Source organism: Odocoileus virginianus, chromosome 15, assembly GCF_023699985.2.
Source record: "Odocoileus virginianus isolate 20LAN1187 ecotype Illinois chromosome 15, Ovbor_1.2, whole genome shotgun sequence".
Lineage (NCBI taxonomy): Eukaryota > Metazoa > Chordata > Mammalia > Artiodactyla > Cervidae > Odocoileus > Odocoileus virginianus.
The window spans coordinates 37911735-37937701 of NC_069688.1; the positions used below are offsets into that span (position 1 = coordinate 37911735).

The window sequence follows — 25967 nt, forward strand, 5'->3', positions numbered from 1 at the left end:
GTGGCCTCCAGAAGAACTGAGAAACATGTTATTAATGTATGGTCCCATCTCAACTTTTGACTTAAAATTCCAAAAGTAGCACTTTTATTTTAATGACAAAACATGAAGGGCTTTTAAAAATTAAGAATCACTGAAACTGACTTGGTAGCCAATTTTATTTGATGCATGAGACAAAAGTCTTTTTAGATCTATAGAGTAAACCAGAGAAACTGAACAATTTTCTTGCAGTTGCTCCACTAAATGTTTTCCTTCCCTGCAAAAGCTAGAATTAACTATCTGTAATATCCTACCAGTCTCCAAAGTGATCTAAGTTATTTTTACAAAATGACATTTTATTTGCAAATGGGCAGTGTTGCCCTATATTGTATGGCTTCCCTGGTAGCTAAGCTGTTAAAGAATCTGTCTACAATGCAGGAGACCTTGGTTTGATCCCTGGGTTGGGAAGATCCTCTGGAGAAGGGATGGAAGAACCCACGCCAGTATTCTTGGGCTTCCTTAGCGGCTCAGACAGTAAAGAATCCACCTGCAATGCGGGAGACCTGGGTTCGATCCCTGGGTTGTGAAGATCCCCTGAGGAAGGGAACAGCTACCTACTCCAATATTCTTGCCTAGAGAATATGATGGGTGGAGGAGACTTGGCAGGCCACATTCCATGAACAGAGGAGCCTGCCTGGCCACAGTCCATGGGGTCCCAAAGAGTTGGACATGACTGAGCAACTTTCAATTTCATACTTTCATCCTATATTGTAATTCTTGGGGACCCTCAGCATCAATATATGCTGTAAATAGCCCTCAGTTTGACAGCATTGAAGCTTATCCAGTGAGGTCTTATGTCCTTGTGAAGGGGAAACTTGTAATAAAGTCAAAGCCTCAGAATGCCTATAAATCCTTCTAGTGGAAACAAGTTTCCCCTGTTTTCTATAAATGGCTAAAGAAATAATAGAAGAGTATGGAAACTTTTGAGGAACTCTTTGCCATAAATACTGAACTTCTTTTCATAAGTAAAAACAAACAAGAATATAAATCCGTTTAGATGAGAGAAACAGGAAAAAAAATAAAGCAGAGCATAGATAAATTGTAGAAAAACTTTGTACAGGGTGGTGCAGGCACGCTAAATCACTTCAGTCATGTCTGACTCTTTGTGACACTATGGTCTTTAACCCACTAAGCTCCTCTGTCTGTGGGATTCTCCAGGCAGGAATACTGGAGTGAGTTGCCATGCCCTCCTCCATGAGGATCTTCCTGATTCAGGGATCAAACCCGTGTCTCTTACATCTCCTGAAATGGCAGGCAAGTTCTTTACCACTAGTGCCACCGGGGAAGCCCTTAGAGGTTGGCACCAAAGTTACAATGGTTATAGTGTTAAAAACTGCAGGTACTAACAGAGCAATGGCTTTATTTACTTCTTTAAAACTTTGTATTAAGGTTAGCCATCTTTATCAAATTTACCTTACCTGTTTTCTGGAAGTTTGGTAGAATTCATATTAGTGTTAGTGTGCTTTTATTGTTATGCTTTGTTTTTCTTATTCTTTTTATAGCTGGATTTGTTTTTTTCTAACTAAGCTGTTGACAGGCTATCGTTTGACACATGGTCAAGGCTTATGTTTTTAATAAGCCATTTCTATTGGTTCTATACCTCAAATTAAACCAGTATTATTATTGCAAGGCCAAAAGTGATACATTACTTTATTTCTGCTCAGATTACTTTTCCAACATAGCACAGTATAACATTGCCACTCGCTGCTACATTTCTTCTCTTTTAGAAGGCACACCATAACCAAGTAAGACAGTTTTTTTCCCCAGGACATTAAATAGATACTCCATATGGAGTATACAATATGGTAGTGTTAATTTGCACAGGAGATCTCTCCCCGATAGCTTTACAGGAGAATAAAGAGAGAGTAAGAAGACATGTTTCTCAGTCATGAGATCTGTTCATGTGGGAACCACAGAAGAAAAGAACACATATAAACCTGATTTAAAATACCAACAACCTGAATTGGTCTATCACCAGATGGAAAGTGAAGGATTTCTGGGACACTTTCAGAATAAGTAGCACCTGTATCTATCAGAAAAAGCAAGGCTATGTTAGCCCGAGGAAAAGTTATTCAAACATAAATTTTATCAGTTCCTACTGCTGAGACTCCCTCAGTCTGTCAATTGTAAACCATTTGACAATTATTCCCTAGCTTTCTGGGCTTTCCTCATTCTCTTATTTCTGCAGTTTCTGCATCTTCTGGAGTCTCTTTTCCCCAATCCAAATTTCTTGGAATAATGACATAGGGTTTTCTCTTCTGTGTTGTCTTCACAGGTTGGCCAGAGTAAAGGTTATTTCCTTTAGTGAATAGTATTAACTGAACAGTTAACATAGCAGTTTTTAACTTTTTTTGTCTTCATCTTTTTCAATATTGTTTCCTGAGTAGCTGCTTCTAAGATTTGAGTAGTAGTCTGTCCTTGCCAACTTTCTACCTGCCTCCTAGTTTGAATTTAGATAATCGGTAGGAGAGGGTATCCTAGTGACTCAACAGTAAATGATCCGCCTGCCACTTCAGGAGACAAAGGTCCAATCCCTGGGTTGGGAAGATCTCCTGGAGAAGGAAATGGTAACCCACTCCAGTATTCTTGCCTGGGAAACTCCATGCACAGAGTCTGGTGGGCTTCAGCCCATGGGGTCACAAACAAGTTGAACACAATTTAGGGACTCAACAACAACAACCAATCAGCAAGAGAGCCAAGGATAAAGAGAGGACCAGGGGACAATTTTTATCTTCCCTTGGACCCAGGCATGTAAATTTTGAGCAAATTTCAACAGATCACCTATAGAAATTAATGGGGGACTCACTTGTTATCTAAATACAACACCGAAGTCTCTCCCAGCTCATCTTTAGAAGAAAGACCGTGAGCAGTCTCTTCTGATGGGTCACCCAAGCCCTTGTTTCTTCCACAGTTGCAGAGGGTGGTGGATAGCCACTACTCCTCAATGGGGTGAGTTATCTTCTGGTCCCCAGTGTGCTTGCTCCATCAAATGAGCAGTCTGCTGGTTTCAGAATTCCCACAGTAGCTTATGCACATCCATCCCCAAGTGTAGGTATGTAAATTGAGAACACATTGTGTAAAACTTCTGAAAACTTCTGGAAAACAGGAGGAGAAACTTTCATATGAATATCAGCTGTCAAGGAGGCTGGGTAACTTCTCAATGGCATGAGCTTCACTGATGATTCTATCAGAAGAGCTGATTTTCCACACATTTGACAAAGAGAAAAAAGTAGAATTATATGGCCATTTGGCTTTTTTCTTATGCTGGTATATTCATCAAACTAATACTTTTTTTTTCTTTTTCCTCCCAAGTAACTGGTGAAACTACTCTACATCTTGCCACTTTCACATAGGAGGAGAATCTTTTATTCAAGTTTCAACACTTCCCTAAGTAAATCTTATAACTTCTGCTCTCCTAGATACACGGTATATGAATGATAACAGACTCCTGGAGGCAGACTATATGCTAAGATATGGAGTGGGTTCAGAGCTAGAATATGAGACTTACAAGCCTGTGTTCTCAAACAAGGCAGGTAATTCAGTAGGAACTAAAGAAGTCATGCCATTGGCCTTCTCTTTAGGGAAATTTACTGATGAAGGGAACCATGTAACTAAAAGATCATCACATCCTTCTTCTTCCCAGGTGTCTATTTGAAGCAAGAAGAATAGAGAGATGCAGGGGGAGAGAGGGACCAAAAACAGCCAAGAAAGGAAGAAGAGAGTTCTATGAAAGAGAGCTCTTCGAATTTCACATTTCTTTCTTCATTCTCCTCAATCTTTCCTTCTGGCTATTCAAATCATTTTAAACTTTATTCTTAGAATAATACCCATCCAATCAGTTCAGTTCAGTTGCTCAGTCATGTCTGACTCTTTGCAACCCCATGAACCACAGCACATGAGGCTTCCCTGTCCATCACCAACTCCTGGAGTCCACCCAAACCCATGTCCATTGAGTTGGTGATGCCATCCAACCATCTCACCCTCTGTCGTCCCCTTCTCCTCCTGCCCTCAGCCTTTGCCAGCATCAGGGTCTTTTCCAATGAGTCAACTCTTTGCATCAGGTGGCCAACATATTGGAGTTTCAGCTTCACATCAGTCCTTCCAATGAACACCCAGGACTGACATCCTTTAGGATGGACTGGTTGGATCTCCTTGCAGTCCAAGGGACTCTCAAGAGTCTTCTCCAACACAACAGTTCAAAAGTGTCAATTCTTCGGTGCTCGGCTTTCTTTATAGTCCAACTCTCACATCCATACATGACTACTGGACAAACCATAGCCTTGATTGGATGGACTTTTATTGACAAAGTGATGTCTCTGCTTTTTAAAATGTTGTCTAGGTTGGTCATAACTTTCCTTCCAAGGAGTAAGTGTCTTTTAATTTCATGGCTGCAGTCACCATCTGCAGTGATTTTGGAGCCCAGAAAAATAAAGTCAGCCACTGTTTGCACTGTTTCCCCATCTATTTGCCATGAAGTGATGGGACCAGATGCCATGGTCTTAGTGTTCTGCATGTTGAGCTTTAAGCCAACTTTTTCACTCTCCTCTTTCACTTTCATCAAGAGGCCCTTTAGTTTTTCTTCAAATACCAGTGATTAATGGTATTTAATTAAATTAATTAAATCCCTCCTACATCTTGAAGAATTGTATTCTCATAAGTATTCCAAAAATGACAGAGATACGAGCTGCTTAAAAATTGCAGGTGAGCCTGGATGGGAGGGGCTTTGGGGAAGAATTGATATATGTATATGTATGACTGAGGCCCTTTAATATTCACCTGAAACTACCACAACATTCTTAATTGGCTATACCCCAATACAAAATAAAAAAGTTTAAATTAAAAAAAATTAAAAAAATACTTTAGGCAGCATTCCTGGCTTCCCATATTTTTCCATCATCAAAGCTAATCATGGTCCTGAAGGGATTTTAGAGCCCAATTTAACCAGGGTTAGTGAAGTGAAGTCACTCAGTCATGTCTGACTGTTTGCGACCCTATGGACTGCAGTCCACCAGGTTCTCCATCCATAGGATTTTCCAGGCAAGAGTACCGGAGTGGGTTGCCATTTCCTTCTCCAGGGGATCTTCCCAACCCAGGGATTGAACCCAGGTCTCCCACATTATAGGCAGATGCTTTTACCATCAGGACTCAGTAGTAAATCTTAAATTTGCAGAGGGTGGTTCATCTCTAACTAGTATTCCAAAAGAGCAGAGCACTGTAAGGGAGACTTTATAGTTCAGTCTCTTATATTTCTGCTGTGTGGTTATAAGAACATCAGCTGGTCCATTGAATTCTGGAACTGTCATTTGTATCCCATCTTCATCACCGAACTGTTGAGGAAATAATAATTAAAAATAATATCTCATGCAAACCCAGTTAAGACTCTCCAAAAATGTAGAAAGAATGAAACACTTTTAATATTCAGTTCAGTTCAGTTCAGTTGCTCAGTTGTGTCTGACTCTTTGTGACCCCATGGAGTGCAGCATGCCAGGCTTCCCTGTTCATCACCAACTCCCAGAGCTTCCTCAAACTCATGTCCATCAAGTCAATGATGCCATCAAACCATCTCAATCTCTGTCATCCCCTTCTCATCCTGCCTTCAATCTTTCCAAGCATTAGGGTCTTTTCCAGTGAGTCAATTCTTCGCATTTCAGGTGGCCAAAGTATTGGAGCATCAGCTTTAGCATCAGTTCTTCCAATCAATATTCAGGACTGATTTCTTGTAGGATCAACTGGTTTAATCTCCTTGCAGTCCAAGCGACTCTCAGGAGTCTTCTCCCAACACCACAGTTCAAAAGCATCAATTCTTTGGTGCTCAGCTTTCTTTATAGTCCAACTCTCACATCCATACATGACTACTGGAAAAACCATAGCTATGACTAGATGGACCTTTGTCAGCAAAGTAATGTCTCTGCTTTTTAATATGCTGTCTAGGTTGGTCATAGCTTTTCTTCCAAGGAGCAAGTGTCTTTTAATTCCATGGCTGCAGCCACCATCTGTAGTGATTTTGGAGCCCAATAAAATAAAGTCTGTCACTGTTTCCATTGTTTCCCCTTCTATTGCCATGAATTGATGGGACCAGCTGCCATGATCTTAGTTTGCTGAATGTTGAGTTTTAAGCCAACATTTTTTACTCTCCTCTTTCACTTTCATCAAGCGGCTCTTTAGTTCTGAAATTTCTGCTATTAGGGTGGTGTCATCTGGGTATCCGAGGTTATTGATACTTCTCCTGGCAATCTTGATTCCAGCTTGTGCTTCATCCAGCCTGGCATTTCACATGATAGACTCTGCATATAAGTTAAATAAGCACGGTGACAATATATACATATACTACTTTCCTGATTTGGAACCAGTCTGCTGTTCCATGTCCAGTTCATATACTGTTGAAGTCTGGCTTGTAGAATTTGAGCATTACTTTCCTAGCATGTGAGATGAGTGCAATTGTGCAGTAATTTGAACATTCTTTGGCATTGCCTTTCTTTGAGATTGGAATGAAAATTGACCTTTTCCAGGTTTTAATACTGAAAAAGCATTAAACCAGACAAATAATAGACATCACAGGCAATCTGCTAAAGAAATTGTGAAGAAAATTAAATCTCACTCCTTATGTATCAAGACAGATGCAATATGCTTGTATACATGTTGTTTGTCCTTATCAAAAGGGAAAATAGAACTTCTATCTTTACAGCAAGCAGGGAGTTAACATCATGGGGCTATATGCTAGGCTTAAGCTCCCACAGAAACAGGGAGACAGAGTGACATTTCCTTGATGCTTACATTTAAAAAAGATAACCCTAAAGCCTCAAATAAATACATTTATGTAATGTGAAAAAATGACGAGAGACATATTTAACTTAAAAAATTGACTTACATCTGTAAGAAATATTGTCATTTATAATTTGAAGTTTTCTAAAAGAAATGCTACAGAGAAGGGGAATTGCCTTTACCTTTTGATACTGGGGAAATTTTTAACTTAACCCTTATTTTTAAATTTATTTTTACCATTACATCACGAATTCATTGGGAACTAGACAGAATCATGGCCAATAGGAGTGCAAGTTGTCAGTGCAACAATTAGCCTATATGTGTCAGCAGTTCTTTATGAACTGACAGAATTAAATGTAGTGAAGTGTTTTGGTTGGTAAAAATGTATATGACTGAGATGGATATAATAAAGAGGAATAATTTAATCTTATAAAAAACACCTTTTAATATTCACTAGGAGATAGATTGTTGGCATATTCGACATGGCGTAGCTGATGTATATCCTATAGTTTTAAACTCTCATGACCATTTCACAATGGGTTTACTTTACTCTGAGCTTGAGTCCTCACTCTTGCTCATAAACCTGTCTCTTTACTGTAGCTCAGAAAATGAGTGCTTCTGAGCAATTTGAAGATTGAAAGTTCATGTGCCATGGAATTTTCAAATGATAATGCATATATGTATGCATATGAGTACATACAGATATGCACATATATTACAAAGGATGTGTGTTCTTTACATTATAAAAATTTTAATTTCCTTTGGCAGGAATGAGGTGAATATAGTCTAAAATTCTATAATATCTTATGTATCTTTATATCTCACACTATTCCTCAATACTATGCACAATCTCATAATTACATCACAATATTTAACTGAGTTCATTTGTGATGAATTTCAATAAATTCTATAACACTCGACACTGGTGGCATTGCTGTATTGCTAATGCAATCTGTTGATCATGGTTTATAGTTTTGGTGGCTGACTAAGAACTGGACATTCTGCGGCCATGGTGGCCTGAAGAATACAATAGTCCTCTATGTTGCCCTCTGCTAGTTTAATCATAGTATAGCCTTCATCCAGAACACTGCTTTATTAGGGTGCCATTTTTACCAATATTAGGAAAGTAAACTTTATACCTTCTCTCCTGTAATTTTTCAGAAATTGTCATATTTTTAGCAATAAAGTAGGTAAACACTTGAGAATTTCTTTTAAAAAGCTATTTTTTTAGTATGTAATTTAGAACTCCCTATCATGATGGATATTTTACTCAGCAGTGGATCCGTTTTTCTTTCCTTTTTGTATTCTTTGTTTTTAAATTTTAATTGGAGGCTAATTACTTTACAACATTGTGGTGGTTTTTGCCATACATTCACATGAATCAGCCATGGGTGTACATGTGTTTCCCCATCCTGACCCTCCCTCCCACCTCCCTCCTCATCCCATCCCTCGGGTTCATCCCAGTGCACCAGCCCTGAGCACCCTGTCTCATGCATGGATCCTGGACTGGTGATCTATCTCACACATGATAATATACATATTTCAATGCTATTCTCTCAAATCATCCCACCCTAGCCTCCTCCCACAGAGTCCAAGTCTTTTCTTTGCATCTGTGTCTCTTTTGCTGTCTCGCATATAGGGCCATCATTATCATCTTTTTAAATTACACATATATGCATTAATATACCATATTGGTGTTTTTCTTTCCAACTTAATTCACTCTGTATAACAGGCTCCAGTTTCATCCACCTCATTAGAACTGATTCAAAAGCATTCTTTTTAATAGCTGAGTATTATTGCATCGTGTATATGTACCACAGCTTTCTTATCCATTCGTCTGCCAATGGACATCTAGGTTGCTTCCATGTCCTGGCTATTGTAAACAGTGCTGTGATAAACATTGGGATACATGTGTCTCTTTCAATTCTGGTTTCCTTGGTGTGTATGCCCAGCAGTGGGGTTGCTGGGTCCTATGGCAGATAAAGGAGGAAAGCAATTGAGTAAATATGACCTTGAGGGGAAAAGTCTGTCAAGAATACAAAGAGTTAAAACAACAAATACAAATAACTCTTTGTATTCTTGACAGACTTTTCCCCTCAAGGTCATATTTACTCATTTGCTCTCCTCCTTTGTATGACTTTTGCTTCAGTTCAAACATGTAACTGAAGCATTATTAATGACAGTGGAATCATTAAGTAATTTCTCTTCTTAGGGTTATAAAAGTGAACATTACTGAATGATCTTATTAATGCATAGATTCAGTGATGCCATATCAAATTAGCAGCATATTATTTAAAATAAAATTGTTTCCAGTAAAACATACTTGACATGGCTAGCCTGGCATCAGTACTACAAAGGGTTATATTATACTCCTTGTTGTTTTATTGTTTTGCGCAGTACTTAAATATTTTTCACAGTGATTCTTTAGAACGAAGTTCTGTGAAACTTGAAAGGTTAAAATGAAGTACATTACTGGTGTGAAAACAGCAACAATAAGTTAAAGATTTCTATAGATTCTTTATTTCTTTCAATTTAAAAAAAGTATAAGATTTTCAGTATCTAAAATTTAGTACCTTGCCTCAGGGATTTGAAAGATATAACCTAGTTTAGTACATAAAATAGTACTTGTTTATAGTAAATATTGATCACTAAATTATGTTGTTTGTCTGTTCTATCAGTCTTGTAAATTAATCTGACAATTGTTTGTTTCTAGCTGAGAAAGTTGTGAGAAACTCATCTGTCTCATAATTTGCTTACAGAGAGTATTCAAATGAGCTGTTGAATATAGAAAGAACAACTTGAAACTTCCCTGGCAGTGCAATGGTATTTTAATAATCTGTTTCTCCTCTCTCTGTTCACCTCTTTTTAGGCTGACTGGAAGCTTTGTGCCAGACCTGATAGTAAGCATGAGTAGCCAAATGTGGCTGCACCTTCAAACAGATGAAAGTGTTGGATCTGTTGGCTTCAAGGTTAACTACAAAGGTAATGATAAATTGTTACTATGGGAAATATGTTACCTTAATAACACCAGAGAATACTTTTAAATTCAAGTTTAATCGTGTCTATAAAAGTTTCCCAGCATACAAGAAAGAGTATATTTCAAGGTAACACTTTCCTTTTTATTTATTTATCTATTTATTATTTCTTTTTTTTTTTAATTTCCATTACTCTAGCAGGTGAGGCACAGAGGGTCTTGCTGTGATTTGTGTCAGAGGGTGAGTTTTTTTGGGGGGAGGGGGCTTTATTGTGATATAAAACACAGCTTACAACACTTTCCTTTTTAAATTAATTACAAATGTTGATTTCACTTTTCTTTAAGAAAAATTGTCTTTCCTTTCAAATGAGTATATTTTACATACTTCATCTGTCCTTTAGGTCTGCTGTACCACTGTACAGTGCCTAGGCTTTAGTCACTCTGGACTCCTAGCCTTTCCAAGAATCTACAATGCGATTTTATAAACTTTATACAGATTGCCTGGCAGAAATCTACTAATTATTAAGTATTTAAACACAAAGCAAAGAATTTAATTCTTTCTTTTTATTTTGTAATGCATCTGTGAATGTCTCAGATTATATGCATGGTATTGGCATTCAGATTATAAACTGCTATGTAAATTATGGGCCACAGATATGTTAAATTGCAACTACTCATCCCAATATTGATAGTTTTGCAGATTAATGTTAAATTACATGTGTATAATACAATCTTTTGTTTCAGTTCCATTTATTGGAAATAGATACAGACACTGAAATCACAAATATCTCTGACACGTGATTAACCTTTTTAAAGTCAAATAGAGACAATGGATGTGCAGGTATACACTCAATGTACATATCAAAAATGCAGTTTTGAAATCCTTGTGGAAAATATATGTATGTTATTAAGTTTAATTAAAATCTATGCTTTAAAAGATGAAAATGTGAAACAGAACATCAGAATATCTTGCTACCTGAATTTATTTTTTTCTATTATAAAAAGTATTATTCTCTATCTTATAAATTCAACAGTGGATTATAAAGTAGACAGAATTCTTTTACTTTCATAATAATAATTTTTAACCAGAGTTTATTTTTTTCAAAGATTGGCTTGTCATGCCTTTCTATCTGGACACAGGAAAATGAATGCAAGGTGTTGTCAGGAAGAACAGGACACATGCATTCTGTGTTTTTAACTTGAAACTAAATTTGGTGCTACATTAATTTGAATAGTTCAGGAAATCCGTATAAATGTCAGTTTTAAAAAATAAAAAGGTTAGCCTGATTATAATTTTAAATATATTCTTCCTCCATTTAAAATCCACGTCTATCCCCCAAAAATAAAACAAAGGTACAAATGTTAAAGTATGGTCAGCTTCTGTTGCAAGTATCTATGTCTTGATTGCTTTATTTTTCTTGATTTTTCCCCTGTAAATTATATTCCTCTGTTTATTATTTTCTTCACCCTATGAAAGTTAACTGTTAGAAAGTCTAGAATTATTCAAGCTGTTGTTAATCATTAATGACACTGTTTCAGCGAAGAATACAGTTTTTAAAGTTCATGAACAGTTTAGAGCAGCAGGAGAGTGCTATGGATATTTCAGCAGTCTCCACTGCAGTTCAGGAGCTGGAAGTACATTGTAAAGTAGCACAATTAAGCACTATTTTGTTTTGTTTTCTGCTCAGTTTTTAACAAAATTTTAACATATATGTACTGCTTAAGGATCTGCTATGTGCCACCTACTGAATGAGTTATTGAATATAGAAAGAACAACTAAAACTTCCTTGGCAGTGCTGCAGGTGGCAAGGGTTGAATCCCTGATTGGGGAACTAAGATAAGATCCCTCCCACCTGCCATGAGGTGATGACAAAAAAATAAAGAAATAAAGAAAGAATAAAGAATAGCCAGATAGTTTCTCTCTTAGCAAGATTATAATATAGTGACAGAAAAAAATATATCCAACTATCCCTATGTTAATATCCATCAAGATGAGATATTCGAAACAAACCCAGAAAATACTTAATGAATAATGTCCTTACTATTCTCCGTCCCTTCAACCTGGTCTCTTCCAGTCTAATGTCCACACTGCTAATGGTGATCTCCCAGCAACAGAGAGGTGATCATATTACCCTCCAGCTTGAAATATTTCCAAACTTTTTATTGTCTAAAGATGAAGTCCAGAACCTCCATAGTGTTTATCTTCCAGAATTTTTTTTCTCTCTACACTTAAGTTTTGCAAAATGATCTTTGAACCCAGCAAGTTGTTTCATACTTCTCCTTACGCTCAGTAAATTCTGTCTGTATCCATATTCAGTTCTAAACTCAACATCACATCACTCATCCTTTAAGACAAAGTTCAAATATTTTTCTGTGAAGCCTTCCTTAACTCCACACATTACAAAAGAATACCCCCTCTGTTTAGTCTCTCAATTCTGTCCAACTCCTTTCAACCCCATGGACTTAGCCCACCAGGCTCCTCTGCCCATGGGAATTCTCCAGGCGAGAATACTGGAGTGGGTTGCCATGCCTTCCTCAAAAATGCATCATGTTCATCTTTAAATTTCCATTAGCAAGCCCCTGTTATATCCTCATAAGTAATTAATGATTATTTGTTCAATAAAGCTGAACAAATGAGTTGACCTATATAATATGATGGGTAAGGTACATACTCAAAAGTTTAGTTTTCTTACTGTGAAAATCATGTTTTTACATCTCCCATAATTTAAAACCTGAGCTCAAAGTTGAAGCAGGATTCATCTTGAAAAGTTTCAAATTCTGATGTACATATAAGTTTAGCAACTTTGCCTACTAAAAATAATTTTCATAATTACCATGTTCTCAGTTAAGTAGTATGTTACTTCTAAATGGAACACCTGCTTAAAAAGAAAAAACAATCTTTCTGCATTTGATCTAAAGACATCTTTTTTTTTTATCACCTATAGATTTTTCATGAAATAACATTAAGGTAGATCTTGTATAAACTAAGCATGTATTTTCTTGTGTATTTTGTCTCTGTAAGAGAGAACATAGCTATAAAACTACTTGGTCATTTTTTACTCAGTTAAATATTTAGGAAATTTAATTTTTTTTCTGTGACTGTAAGCCTCTTCATATCTTTATCTGGATTAATGTTGGTCATTTATATCTTGTTAGAAATTTTCCTAGGATATAGATAATAGTTTTCAAAAATATTAACAGTTCATACATAGTTTATTAAAAAAAACTTTTTTCTAAAATAAAATAATAAAGAATAGTAAAGATATATTTTCCAAGTATTTATTAGTTCAGTTCAGTCGTTCAGTCACATCTGACTCCTTGCGACCCTGTGTGGTGTAAACTAATTACAAAGAGTAAATTTTTCTCTCTTTGGCAGCATCTGCTTTTTTTTGCTTGTCCAGCAATCCTCCCACTTTCTTCTATCAGCTCAACTATTTTAGGCTTTGATGAACCTTATCTCTTCCAGTTCTATATGAGTCTATAGGCTTGGGCTGAACTAATCAGAAATCCTTTTGATACAGTTATCAGTCTAGGATCTGGGGCAGTTGATATAGATTCCAGGTGGAAGAATATCTCTTTTCTGAGGTTATATACTCTTAAGGGTCATTTAACTTGGTGCCTACTGGTGTCCAACTTTTGCTACTAAAAGAACAAGTAGATGAAAAGAATGAGAAACAGTACTGTAGAAAAAATAGAAACTTCTAATGGCCTGAAGGGAATACTAGACCTTGGTTATCTAATTGTATAAGGCTATAAACTTTTCCTTGTTTAAGCCATGGTGAGTTCAGTTTATGTCACTAATTAAGTCCTAATTAACACATTTGAGATCTCTATAAGTCTTTCTAGAAAAAAAAAAGAGAGTATTTACTTTACAGTTCAATGCTTGTAGAATCAGATATATTTCTTTCTTTTTCTTTTCTGTATTTTCAAAAAAAATTTAAGGTGGAAAAACACCTTACGTAGATCACAGGGAGAATGTATACTCATAGAAATGAACAGTTACAGTTGAGAAAGTAAAATTCAATACATTATTTGCTTTTATTAGGAAAGGAAACATAAAAATATTAGCGTTCTCTAATCACCTTCTGCTGACAGTATACATTCGTAGTGGATAAAATTCTTTACTAGTCTTAGGACATATGCCTTAATGCTATTATTATGGATTAGGTTTTGGTTCCAGTTTTTTTTTAATTCTCAAATCATATCATGGGATTGATTGAGATGTTTAGAAAGTAGCATTAATCCCTTGGTTCTTATATGACTGTTTATGGCACTGAGACATAATTAGTTATCACTGAAATCATGCTGTAGAATAATGGAAAAAATATGTAAAATGTTTTTGATTACTTTATCTGCCTTAATATTTCTGTTATAGTTCAGAAATTGGCCCATATATATATATATAAACTCTATCTCAAGTGAATTTAATTAAACTAGATCAAAGTCATCTAAAGAACATACTTAGATGATGATTGATAATCTCTTAAAAATGCACTGTGGAAATAATGAAAATAATCATAATTATATCAAAAATATTTTTTTAATTTTCTAGGAATTCAGTTATTTTCATATACAAACATAATGTTAGCATGTTATGGAGATATATTTCAATGTTTGTGGGATTAGATCAGAATCTAAGTTCGTTTGTGTAAATAACTGTTTTCCTCTAAGGTGTACCATGTATATAGCTGATTCAGTATATGCTGAAAGGACTGTTTCTCTGTCTTTAAAACAAGCAGCTTGGACTAAATAGTCTATATCTCCTTTCAATTCTGACACTTTTATTATATTTGATAAATATTGATATGTTCATTGTACTGTCCAAGAATATAATAATTCAATATTTATTCATTATAGTAAACTGATATACCTTCAATGGGGCATTCTTTGTTTGAGTTCACAGGAAAATTTCTGTCTTAGAAATTTTTTCTATCTGGTGGTGGCCTATTAACACAGAACTAGTGAGCCCCCTTGGGTTTTTTCATTATTGTATCTTTTGAGATATTTCTTCTCTTCATATATTTTTCATTTTATTTACCGAAATATTGCCTGTAAAAATGTTTCTCTTTCTTGGAAAAATTGCTAGATAGCATGTAGTATTTTGTGGGGTATTTTTATGATAACATTTCAGTCCACGCTCAGAATAAAGAGGGCTTTTAAGCATGATTCATGAAAACTTATATTAGAATAAAATTTATTATTTTTATTTACCTTTTTTTCCCATTTATTTTTATTAGTTGGAGGCTAATTACTTTAAAATATTGTAGTGATTTTTGCCATACATTGACATGAATCAGCCATGGATTTACATGTATTCCCCATCCCGATCCCCCCTCCCACCTGCCTTCCCATCCCATCCCTCTGGGTCTTCCCAGTGCATCAGCCCTGAGCACTTGTCTCATGCATCCAACCTGGGCTGGTGATCTGTTTCACCCTTGATAGTATACTTGTTTCAATGCTGTTCTCTCAGAACATCCCACCCTCGCCTTCTCCCACAGAGTCCAAAAGTCTGTTCTGTACATCTGTGTCTCTTTTTCTGTTTTGAATATAGGGTTATTGTTACCTTTTATTAGCTTAAAGGACTTATTTTATTTTGCATTCAGTACATCAAGTTTCTTCAGAAAACTACTGTTCCTAAAATATTCGGTTTGACTTTGTCACAGTCTGCAGTGAGAGTTAACCTTTTTGGATCTACACCCCCAGAATGAGAATGAGTAGCAGTAGAGTATTAAAAATCACATCTTTTAAAACAAATGTTGAGTTTCCACTATGTACCAGGCATGGTGAAGGACAGGGTACATAGCAAAAAATAAGGTTTTAGTCACTGCTTTCAGACTAATGGAAAAAAGACCGACACTTTAAAAATAGTGGTAAATATGGAGTGATGAAAATGAAAAAGGGAATGTGCTTTTGGGAGACTATCCCAAGGCATCTAATGCAAACCTCAAGGAAAGCTTTCTTGAGGAGGTAAACATGGACTGAGATATGAAGCTGAGTAAGAGTTACTGAGGCTAGAAGCTGGACAACAAGACCAGTGTGTTTAGATGACAAGTTCATTTGAATACTTGATAGAATTGCTGGATATATGGCCAAAATGGAGGGAGAGAGAGCTGTGGTGTAGTCCTGGATGTGGCTGGAGAGCTGGAAAAGAGTGAGTCATACTTTGGTGCAAGACATACTGAGAGACTGAATCTGTGGGTCTGAAAGGCGTTCGTTTTTTCCCATGGAAGAAAAAGATCATCCCACCTACTCCTAGGTAGGTAGCTTTTGCAATTTTCCCCTGTGGACAGGGACTAGTATTTAGTTAAATAATGGAATCAGAGAACTTTGGAGATGGAAGAGACTTTTGAGGTAGTTGAATCAATTATAATTGTTGCATCTAATATGAGAAAATTGAGTCCCATAAAGATCAGTTTTTTTCTCACAGTCACTGTCGATACTGCCTGAGCCCAAAGTGGAATGATAAGTTATTGCTTCTGTGAGTGAAGTGAAGGTTGCTCAGTCGTGTCCGACTCTTTGTGACCCCATGGGCTATACAGTCGATGAAATTCTGCAGGCCAGAATACAGGAGTGGGTAGCTTTTCCCTTCTCCAGGGGATCTTCCTAACCCAGGGGTTGAACCCATATTGCAGGCAGATTTCTTACCAAATGAGCCACAAGGGAAGCCCAAGAATACTGGAGTGGATAGCCTATCCCTTCTCCAGCAGATCTTCCCAATCAAACCGAGATCTCCTTGATTGCAGGCGGATTCCTTACCAGCTGAGCAGATTCTTTACCAACTGAATTCCATTGCTTCACACTTTGTATTTCTCCATATATCCAACGTGTGTGTGTGTGTGTGTGTGTGTGTGTGTGTGTATGTATATAGTTCTTCAGTCACTCAGTCGTGCCTGACTTTTGTGACCCCATGGACTGCAACAAGCCAGGCAACCTTATCCTTCACCATCTCCCAGAGCTTGCTCAAACTCATGTCCATTGAGTCAGTGATGCCACCCAAACATCCCCTCCTCTGTTGTCCCCTTCTTCTCCCGCCTTCAATCTTTCCCAGCATCAGGGTCTTTTGTGATGAATCAGCTCTTAGCATCAAGGGGCCAAAGTACTGGAGCTTCAGCTTCAGCATCAGTCCTTCCAGTGACTATTCAGGACTGATTTCCTTTAGGATTGACCAGTTGGATCTCCTTGCAGTTCAAGGGACTCTCAAGAGTCTTCTCCAACACCACAGTTCAAAAGCATCAGTTCTTCGGCCCTCAGCTGTCTTTATGTTCAAATTCTCACATCCATATATGACTACTGGAAAAAAAAAAAGCTTTGACTAGATGGGCCTTTGTTGGCAATGTCTCTGCTTTTAATATGCTGTCTTGGTTTGTCATAGCTTTTCTTCCAAGGAGCAAGTGTCTTTTAATTTCATGGCTGCGTTCACCATCTGCAGCAATTTTGGAGCCCAAGAAAAGAAAGTCTGTCACTGTTTCCATTGTTTCCCCATCTATTTGCCATGAAGTGATGGGATCAGATGCCATGATCTTCGTTTTTTTTAATGTTGAGTTTTAAGCCAGCTTTTTCACTTTCCTCTTTCACTTTCATCAAGTGACTCTTTTGTTCCTCTTCACTTTCTGCCATAAGGGTGGTGCCTGTCATCTATCTGAGGTTACTGATATATCTTCCTACCCATCTTGATTCCAGCTGTACTTCATCCAGCCCGGCATTTCGCATGATGTACTGTGCATGTAAGTTAAATCAGCAGGGTGACAATATACAACCTTGATGTTCTACTTTCCTGATTTGGAACCAGTCTGTTCTATGTCTGGTTCTAACTGTTGCTTCTTGACCTGCATACAGGATTCACGGGAGGCAGGTTAAGGTGGGTTAGCATTCCAATCTCTTTAAGATCTTTTCCACAGTTTCCTGTGATCCACACAATCAAAGGCTTTAGTATAGTCAGTGAAGCAAAAGCAGATATTTTTCTGGAATTCTCTTGCTTTTTCTGTGATCCAGTGGATGTTGGCAATTTGAACTCTTGTTCTTCTGCCTTTTTAAAATCTAGCTTGAACATCTGGAAGTTCTTGGTTCATGTACTGTTGAAACTTAACTGTAGAATTTTGAACATTACTTTCCTAGCGTGTGAAATGAGTCCGATTGTGTGATAGTTTGAACATTCGTTGGCATTGCCTTTCTTTGGGATTGGAGTGAAAACTGACCTTTTCCAGTTCTGTGGCCACTGCTGAGTTTTCCAAATTTGCTGGCATATTGAGTGCAGCACTATCACAGCATCATCTTTTAGGATTTGGAATAACTCAGTTAGAATTCCATCACCTCCACTAACTTTGTTCGTAGTGATGCTTCCTAAGGCCCACTTGACTTCAAACTTTGGGATGTCTGTCTTTATGTGAGTGATCACACCATTGTGGTTATCTGGGTCTTTAAGATCTTTTATTGTGTAGTTTTCCTATGTATTCTTGCCACCTCTTCTTAATATCTTCTGCTTTTGTTAGGTCCATACTGTTTCTGTCCTTTATTGTGCCCATCGTTGCGTGAAATGTTCCCTTAGTATCTCTAATTTTCTTGAAGAGATCTCTAAGTTTTTCCCTTTATATTGTTTTCCTCTATTTTTTTGCATTGTTCATATATATATATATATGTAGTTGACTGATTGACAAACTCTTGTAGGCTGTACAGAGCCTCTGTCAGATAATCTATAGTCATCATGATTTCTAATCAAAGTAATGTGTCTTTTCCCTCAATGCCAGTAATAATTTATTTTTATACATATTGTGCTGTGATTATTCATTATATCCACCTTAACTGGGGAAGATATTTCAAATCAAAGGGAAGTATCAATGGAAGTAAAAGAATTATTGAAGACTAAAATATTTTCCCTTATGTTACAAGCAGAAGGCAAAATGTGAGATATATTTGGTGTTTATTTTTTCAGAATGTGATCGTTAATGGCAGAGGAGAACAAAGTTACTCATTAGATTAAGTAAGATCCCAATTTTCTATATGCTTATCTCAACTGAGAAAGAAATCTTGATAGTTTTAATTCAGAATTTTGGAATAGTGCCAATCTAGCTATGTGCAAAGAGGTACTTGTTTATATAAACAAATTATTATCTGAATGTAATACTATGTTATTTCTTGGACATAATAGCAATCTTAACCATTCTCAAACTCATTAGCTCAAACAATAGTTACTTATTTTCACAAGTCTGTGCTAAGCATAGGCTGATGGTGGGCTGATCTAGGATGAATTTGAATTTAAGCATCATTCATTCTTCTGACACCAGTGCCCTAGACAATGACATAGGATAAAAATTCAACCATACAGACATGTTTAAATATCTTCTTGCTTCTTGTCTGCTGAAATACATTGGCCAAGTCAAGTCATTTTGCAAACCCAGATTTAAAGGTAGGACAATGGATTCTGTCCAAAAATGTGGAAAAAGAGAGTAAATAATCTAGTTTGCAAAAATAATTCTCATATTAATAAAAGACATTTATTGACTCATTGCTGATATGAAAGTTTTGAATGTCTATCTTAATCTATCAAAGTGTATATACATATATAAGCACATACACACACACACACATATACACACACACACAGATCCACACTTGCACATATATATTCTTGTTTGATCACCAAGATGTGTTAGACTTTTTACAACCCCATGAACTGCAGCATGCCATGCCTCCCTGTCCTCTATTGTCTTCTTGAGTTTGCTAAAGTTCATATCCATTGAGTTGGTGATGCTTTCTAGCCATCTCATCCTCTACCACCCTCTTCTTTTGCCTTCAGTATTTCCAAGCATCAGATTCTTTCCCAGTGAGTTGGCTCTTTGCATCAGGTGTCCAGAGTACTGGAGCTTCCACTTTAGCATCAGTCCTTCCAATGAATATTCAGGGTTGAGTTCCTTTAGGATTGACTGGTTTGATCTCCTTGCTGTCCAAGGGACTCTCAAGAGTCTACTCTTGTGTGTATATATGTATGTATGTTTGCATATTTATTAATATATATATGCATACATGTATATATGCATATACATATACATGTGTATTATACCTGTACTTTTGTCTGTACCTAGCCACCACCAACCAGACCACTAACAAGTAGTACAGAGGTAACAGAGCCTATTGCTAGCATTGTCCACAGGTAGCTCCTCAGAAGAAGACCATCCTTGGGAAAGTTAGGAATATATATATGTATACATACACATGGAGAGAGGGTTGACTCTTGTGGACAGCGTGGGTCTTGAACAGTACCAACCCACTTATTCAAGGATTTTTTCAGTAACAAATACTACAAGGCTACAGTCTGTGGTAGGTGGAATCCACAGATATGAAGCGCAGATCCAGAGGAACTATGTATATGGAGGAACTAGCTATACAAAATATCAGCCAAAAGTTACACTCAGATTTTTATACTGCATGGAGGGTGAGTGCCCCTAACTCTCACATTATTAAATGTCAACTATCTATCTTATAACCTCAAGAAGGTGGTTTTAGAGTAGAATAAAATCACACTGGCTGTTGCAGTGGTCTTAACAAGATGATATGGAACTGGACCAGGGATGTGACTTCTGAAATGAAAAGGATGAAGTAAGGATTCTAGTTAAGAGTTCTCTCTGAAAAGGAAAAAAAGAAAATACCCCTTTAGTGATAGTACGTAAAAGAAGGTACAGCTAGAAAATATATAAAGAGATGGAGGTACTCACTGCAATCAAAACCCTGCAAAATATTTTTTGGCAAGAAAATATATATCAATGCTGTTGTGGATATTGTTCCTTATTGTAAACATCGTACATGTTTACAGAACTTAAAGAGCTCCCACAGTATCTCAATTTCATGTCACCAAAATGGATCAGGGAAATAGAATAGAGAACCAGAAATAAAGAGAACTGATCTGTGCGAAGGTGCACAGGCAGTGCAGTGGAGCAAAGGTAATCCTTTCAATAAATGGTGCTGGGACAACTGGACATCTACCTGCAAAAAAAAAAAAGAAACGAATCAGGGCACAGACTTTAAAACCTTAACATAAAGTAACAAAATGGGTTATTGACCTTAAGGTAAAATGCAAAACTATATCACTATTAGAAAATAATCTACATAACTTTGAGTATGACACCAAAGGCATGAAAGAAGTAATATATAAGCTGGACTTCATTAAAATTAAAAAATTCTCTGCAAAAGCCAGCATAAAGAAATGAGAATATGAGCTACAGGATGGGAGAAAACATTTTGCAAAAGACACATCTGATAAAGGACTAGTTTAACACACACACACAAAAACAACTGTTAAAACTCAACAATAAGTAAATGAACAGCTCAGTTTAGAAATGAGTGACATGTACCGATAACTCACTAGAGAAGATATACAGGTGGCATGTAAGCATATAGAAAGATATTCAACATCATAAGGTTTTAAGGGAGTACAAATTATAATGATGAGATACCACTATACACTTATTAGAATGCCCAAGATCCAAAACACTGACAAAATCAAATGTTTATGCGGATGTGGAACAACTGGAACTCTCATTCACTGCTGATGGAAATGCAGTGTAGTACACCCACTTTTTAAGATAGTCATCAGTTTCTTACAAAGCTAAATGTATTTTTAAAACTATGATTCAGCAGTCACACTTTTTAATATTTATCTACCAAAATGAAATGAAAATGTAAAATCACACAAATACTGCATATGTATATTTATTGTCCCTTTATTCATGATTATCAGAATTTGCAGCACCCAAGATGTTCTTCAGTAGGTGAATGGATAAATAAACTGTGATACATCCAGACAGTGGAATACTGTCTAGCCCTGAAATAAAATGGCTTTTAAGCAATACAGAGACATAGAGGAAGCTTTAATGTGTATTACTAAATTAAGGAAGCTAATGTGTCAGGGGGGAGGAAAAAAAATGGGAAAAAAAAAGAAAAAAAGAAAAATTTTTCTGAGGGCATCGGTAAACAGTATATTCTGGCCAGTAGCCTTAACTGTCATATTGATGGTAGGTTTTGCAACATCTCAGACTACATTTTTATTTCAGATAAAAACTTTGAATCAAGTTGACTTGCAAAAACCACTCAAAATAATAACATTATCAACTTCTGCTTGATATATCCCTTGTAGTAATAAGGAGATGTGAATTTTCTTTTAATTCAATTATGAAATCAATTTAGATAATTAAAGAGATACATTTCATCCCTAAACAGATGAAATGACTCATACAGATATAAAAATTCAAGCAATTCATGCACTGTAAAATAGAGTACAAAATAAATAATTAAATTGGCAATCACTATATATTTACATTAGATGTATTTTTTTTTCTTGTTTATGGTTTGTGTGCGCTGAGATTATGTGAGAAGGTAAATCTCATTTTGCTTCTACTTAAGGAAATAACTTGACAATGCCTGAGAAAGTTTTTTGAATTTTTACACATATTTAAAAAGATATTGTGTGACAATGATGCTTGTGTGTCTTTTGGAGCAGGGGAAGGGGAGCAGTACAATTTCAAATTTTGGTCGCAAAAGATGTATGACATTCTGAAAATTTTTTGAGCTTAAAAATAAGAAAATTAAAGTGAAAACAAAATACCAACAAATGTGTAAAAGCTTTTACACTAAATCATCAGATCCAAAGTCACAGCCCTGTTTAGGGTTCTTCTACAGAATAAGTTGGAAGGTCAATACAAATGTAGGATGAGATTTGAAATAAATTGAATTATATTTTTATTAGTCTTTACACCAATGAATCAGCTAAAACTCTTTACCCATGATTGTATTCCTCAAGTAGCTATGATATAGAATTGGCAGACAAGGCTTCTGAGGGAAACGTAATGAAACAATGTAATATTCATTGATCTGAAACTGAAGCATAATTTTAAAATTAATTTTAAAAGTTTTTTTTAGCTTTTAGGGATATATAATAGGAATTTTGGTGAAGCTCACACTGCCTCAAATCTGTTGCTCACAATGTTTTAAGGCAGTATTCCCATCAACTTTAGATATCATGATAGTAGATTGAAATTCCAACTAAATGGAGAATGTAAGACATCTTGTAAAATATACCTTCTATAATGAGATTTGGAAATCTGACCCAGCCTAAATGATGGGATTTGGACAGCAGCATACCAAAAATAAATGGAAACAAATAAATTGCGTCTTCCTGAACAGTTCAAATTCTCATCACCTAAATCTCAGCCAATTTAAAGTTTTATATATAAAAGCTGATCCTATTTTCCTAAGGAAAATAATTCAGTGGAGTGTGTTTGTGTGTGTGCATGTTTGTGCACATGTATGTGTGTATGTATTTGGGGAGTTTGAAGAAGGAGAAATAAGTAAGAAATATAAGTCAATAAAGCAGAAGAGTATAATATGATAAAAGAATAGTCACATGGGTTAGAACCCTGTTTTGCTGAATCTAGTCCACTAGATAATGTACATTACAAGAATAGGGTCATTGCTTATCAACAGTGCTGCTGTTACGTCTCCCATTGTTAAGATAAGGAGGCAATAGGCATATGGCAATTGGACTTTCTTACTCTTTAGAAGATAAGCTGACCTCTGCAAATCTACTTTTTTCCCATATGTGGCTTTTTTGGAACTGTCAAGAGAGGCACAGTAATTAACATGTCTTACACATCCATTATACATCAAATATCATACCAGCAGTTGGAAATATATTAACTTATTTAATCTTCACATATGTAAATAATTTCAGTGTTCCAATTGCAATGTTTAAATAATCATGTGACTTTGAGGTCTGCTCAGTTGTAACTACTAATCCATGTATTTTTCTTGTCTCTTAACTAGTTCTATGGTGAAACAGTTTATGTGACTATTTAAATATATTAATTCATTCACAAAAATATTTATATGGCAAGATTTAAATATAAAATAAGAATGGTTTTAGTTTAGTTCAAAAGAAACTTTATAAATTATTCGTAAGAATAGAAGTAAAAGGTAAGATATTAAAATTATAATGCTTTAATCAATGATATATTAAATTATAATTTGTATTCTTCATCTGTATTTTCATTCAATTAACATTCATTAAATAACTCAGATATGCAGATGACACCACCCTTATGGCAGAAAGTGAAGAGGAACTAAAAAGCCTCTTGATGAAAGTGAAAGAAGAGAGTGAAAAAGTTGGCTTAAAGCTCAACATTCAGAAAACTAAGATCATGGCATCTGGTCCCATCACTTCATGGTAAATAGATGGGGAAACAGTGGAAACAGTATCAGACTTTATTTTTTGGGGCTCCAAAATCACTGCAGATGGTGATTGCAGCCATGAAATTAAAAGATGCTTACTACTTGCAAGGAAAGTTATGACCAACCTAGATAGCATATTAAAAAGCAGAGACATTACTTTGTCAACAAAGGTCCATCTAGTCAAGGCTATGGTTTTTCCAGTGGTCATGTATCGATGTGAGTTGAACTGTGAAGAAAGCTGAGCACCGAAAAATTGATACTTTTGAACTGTGGTGTTAGAGAAGACTCTTGAGAGTCCCTTGGACTGCAAGGAGATCCAGCCAGTCCATCCTAAAGGAGATCAGTCCTGGGTGTTCATTGGAAGGACTGATGCTGAAGCTGAAACTCCAATACTTTGGCCACCTCATGCAAAGAGTTGACTCATTGGAAAAGACCCTGATGCTGGGAGGGATTGGGGGCAGGAGGAGAAGGGGATGACAGAGGATGAGATGACTGGATGGCATCACCGGCTCAATGGACATGAGTTTGAGTAAACTCCGGGAGTTTGTGATGGACAGGGAGGCCTGGTGTGCTGCGATTCATGGGGTTGCAGAGTTGGACACAACTGAGTGACTGAACTGAACTGAAATGCCTCTAGGTAATAGATCATAATGAGATGTGCTTTGGGCATGTACTCTTACTTTAACATAATCCCTGTCTTGTCAGATAAGAGATAGACAGAGATATAAACAATGCAAATGCATTGTCTTGAATGTAATAATAGAAGCTTGCACACAAAATGGTAGCACCAGGCAGAGACTTAATAATTTGACAAGGAACAAGGCAGGATTTAGATAGGAGGTAATACCAGGTCAACAAAGCTGTAGATGTATGCACATCCTAGACAGTGTAAAGAGCACAGGCAAAGGTACAAAAATCCTGAAACTCCTAGCCAAAAAAGGTCAAGTACAAGTAGTTGTTATTTCTGAAACATACTGGTAAGAAGGAAGTGGCACCAGCAGATGAAAGTAGAGACTGACCTCTAAGCTATAGGTAGACTATGAAGGGATTTAAGTAGTGGGTAATAGTCTATGAGTTATATTTGGATAATATCATTCTGATAATTGTATAGAAAGGAAATCAAAAGGAAAAGTGAATTAAGTTTTCTTAATCATGAAGAAAAGAGATAAGCCCAAGCCCAAGATAATGGCAATAGAGCTTGTAAAAAGAAAATAGAATCTGGAGACCTTTACAAAACAAAATTGGCAAACCCTGGAATCTAAACAGATGTTGTGACTTAGTGTTGAAATAGAGGGGATAGTCAAAGATAATGCTCAGCTTTCTGCTTGAGTGACTGGGTGAACAGCTGTGACAGTAAGGAAATATGTTGTAGGAAGAAGGATCTGATGTAGATGTAGGGAAATAAAATATATTCAGGCTTGTTGCATATGATTTCACGGTGTTCCATCATTTTGGAGCTGTTAATAATGCAGCTGGAACTCAAGAAAGAAATCTTGGCTCTTTATTTGGGAGGCTGATTCTTTAGTATGAGAGAATCTTGTGAAGATTCTCAAAACTTACGAGAAGATTTGAAGAACAAGTAGTTACTATCAGCTAAAATGTTCAGTTCAGTTCAGTGCAGTGCAGTCACTCAGTCATGTCTGACACTTTGTGACCCCATGGACTGTAGCACACCTGCCCTCCCTGTCCATCACCAACTCCCGGAGCTTACTCAAACTCATCTCCATCACATTGGCAATGCCATCCAACCATCTCATCCTCTGTCGACCCCTTCACCTCCCACCTTCAATCTTTCCCAGTATCAGGGTCTTTTCAAATGAGCCAGCTCTTCACATTAGCGGCCAAAGTATTCTAGTTTCAGCTTCAACATAGGTCCCTCCAGTGAATATTCAGGACTGATTTCCTTTAGGGGATAGACTGGTTGGTTCTCCTTGCAGTCCAAGGGACTCTGAAGAGTCTTCTCCAATACCACAGTTCA

At 36.5% G+C, this 25967-nt stretch overlaps 1 protein-coding gene across 5 annotated transcripts in view; it reads left to right on the forward strand.

Moving 5' to 3' along the window:
• The window catches only part of CSMD3 (CUB and Sushi multiple domains 3), a 1331483-nt gene that overhangs the window by 723737 nt on the left and 581779 nt on the right, over positions 1-25967 (forward strand). For all 5 annotated transcript variants that reach the window (XM_070477231.1, XM_070477232.1, XM_070477233.1 and 2 more), the window contains one exon: positions 9668-9780. In XM_070477231.1, coding sequence (XP_070333332.1) covers positions 9668-9780 — 113 coding nt within the window. The remainder of the gene's footprint in view (positions 1-9667; positions 9781-25967) is intronic.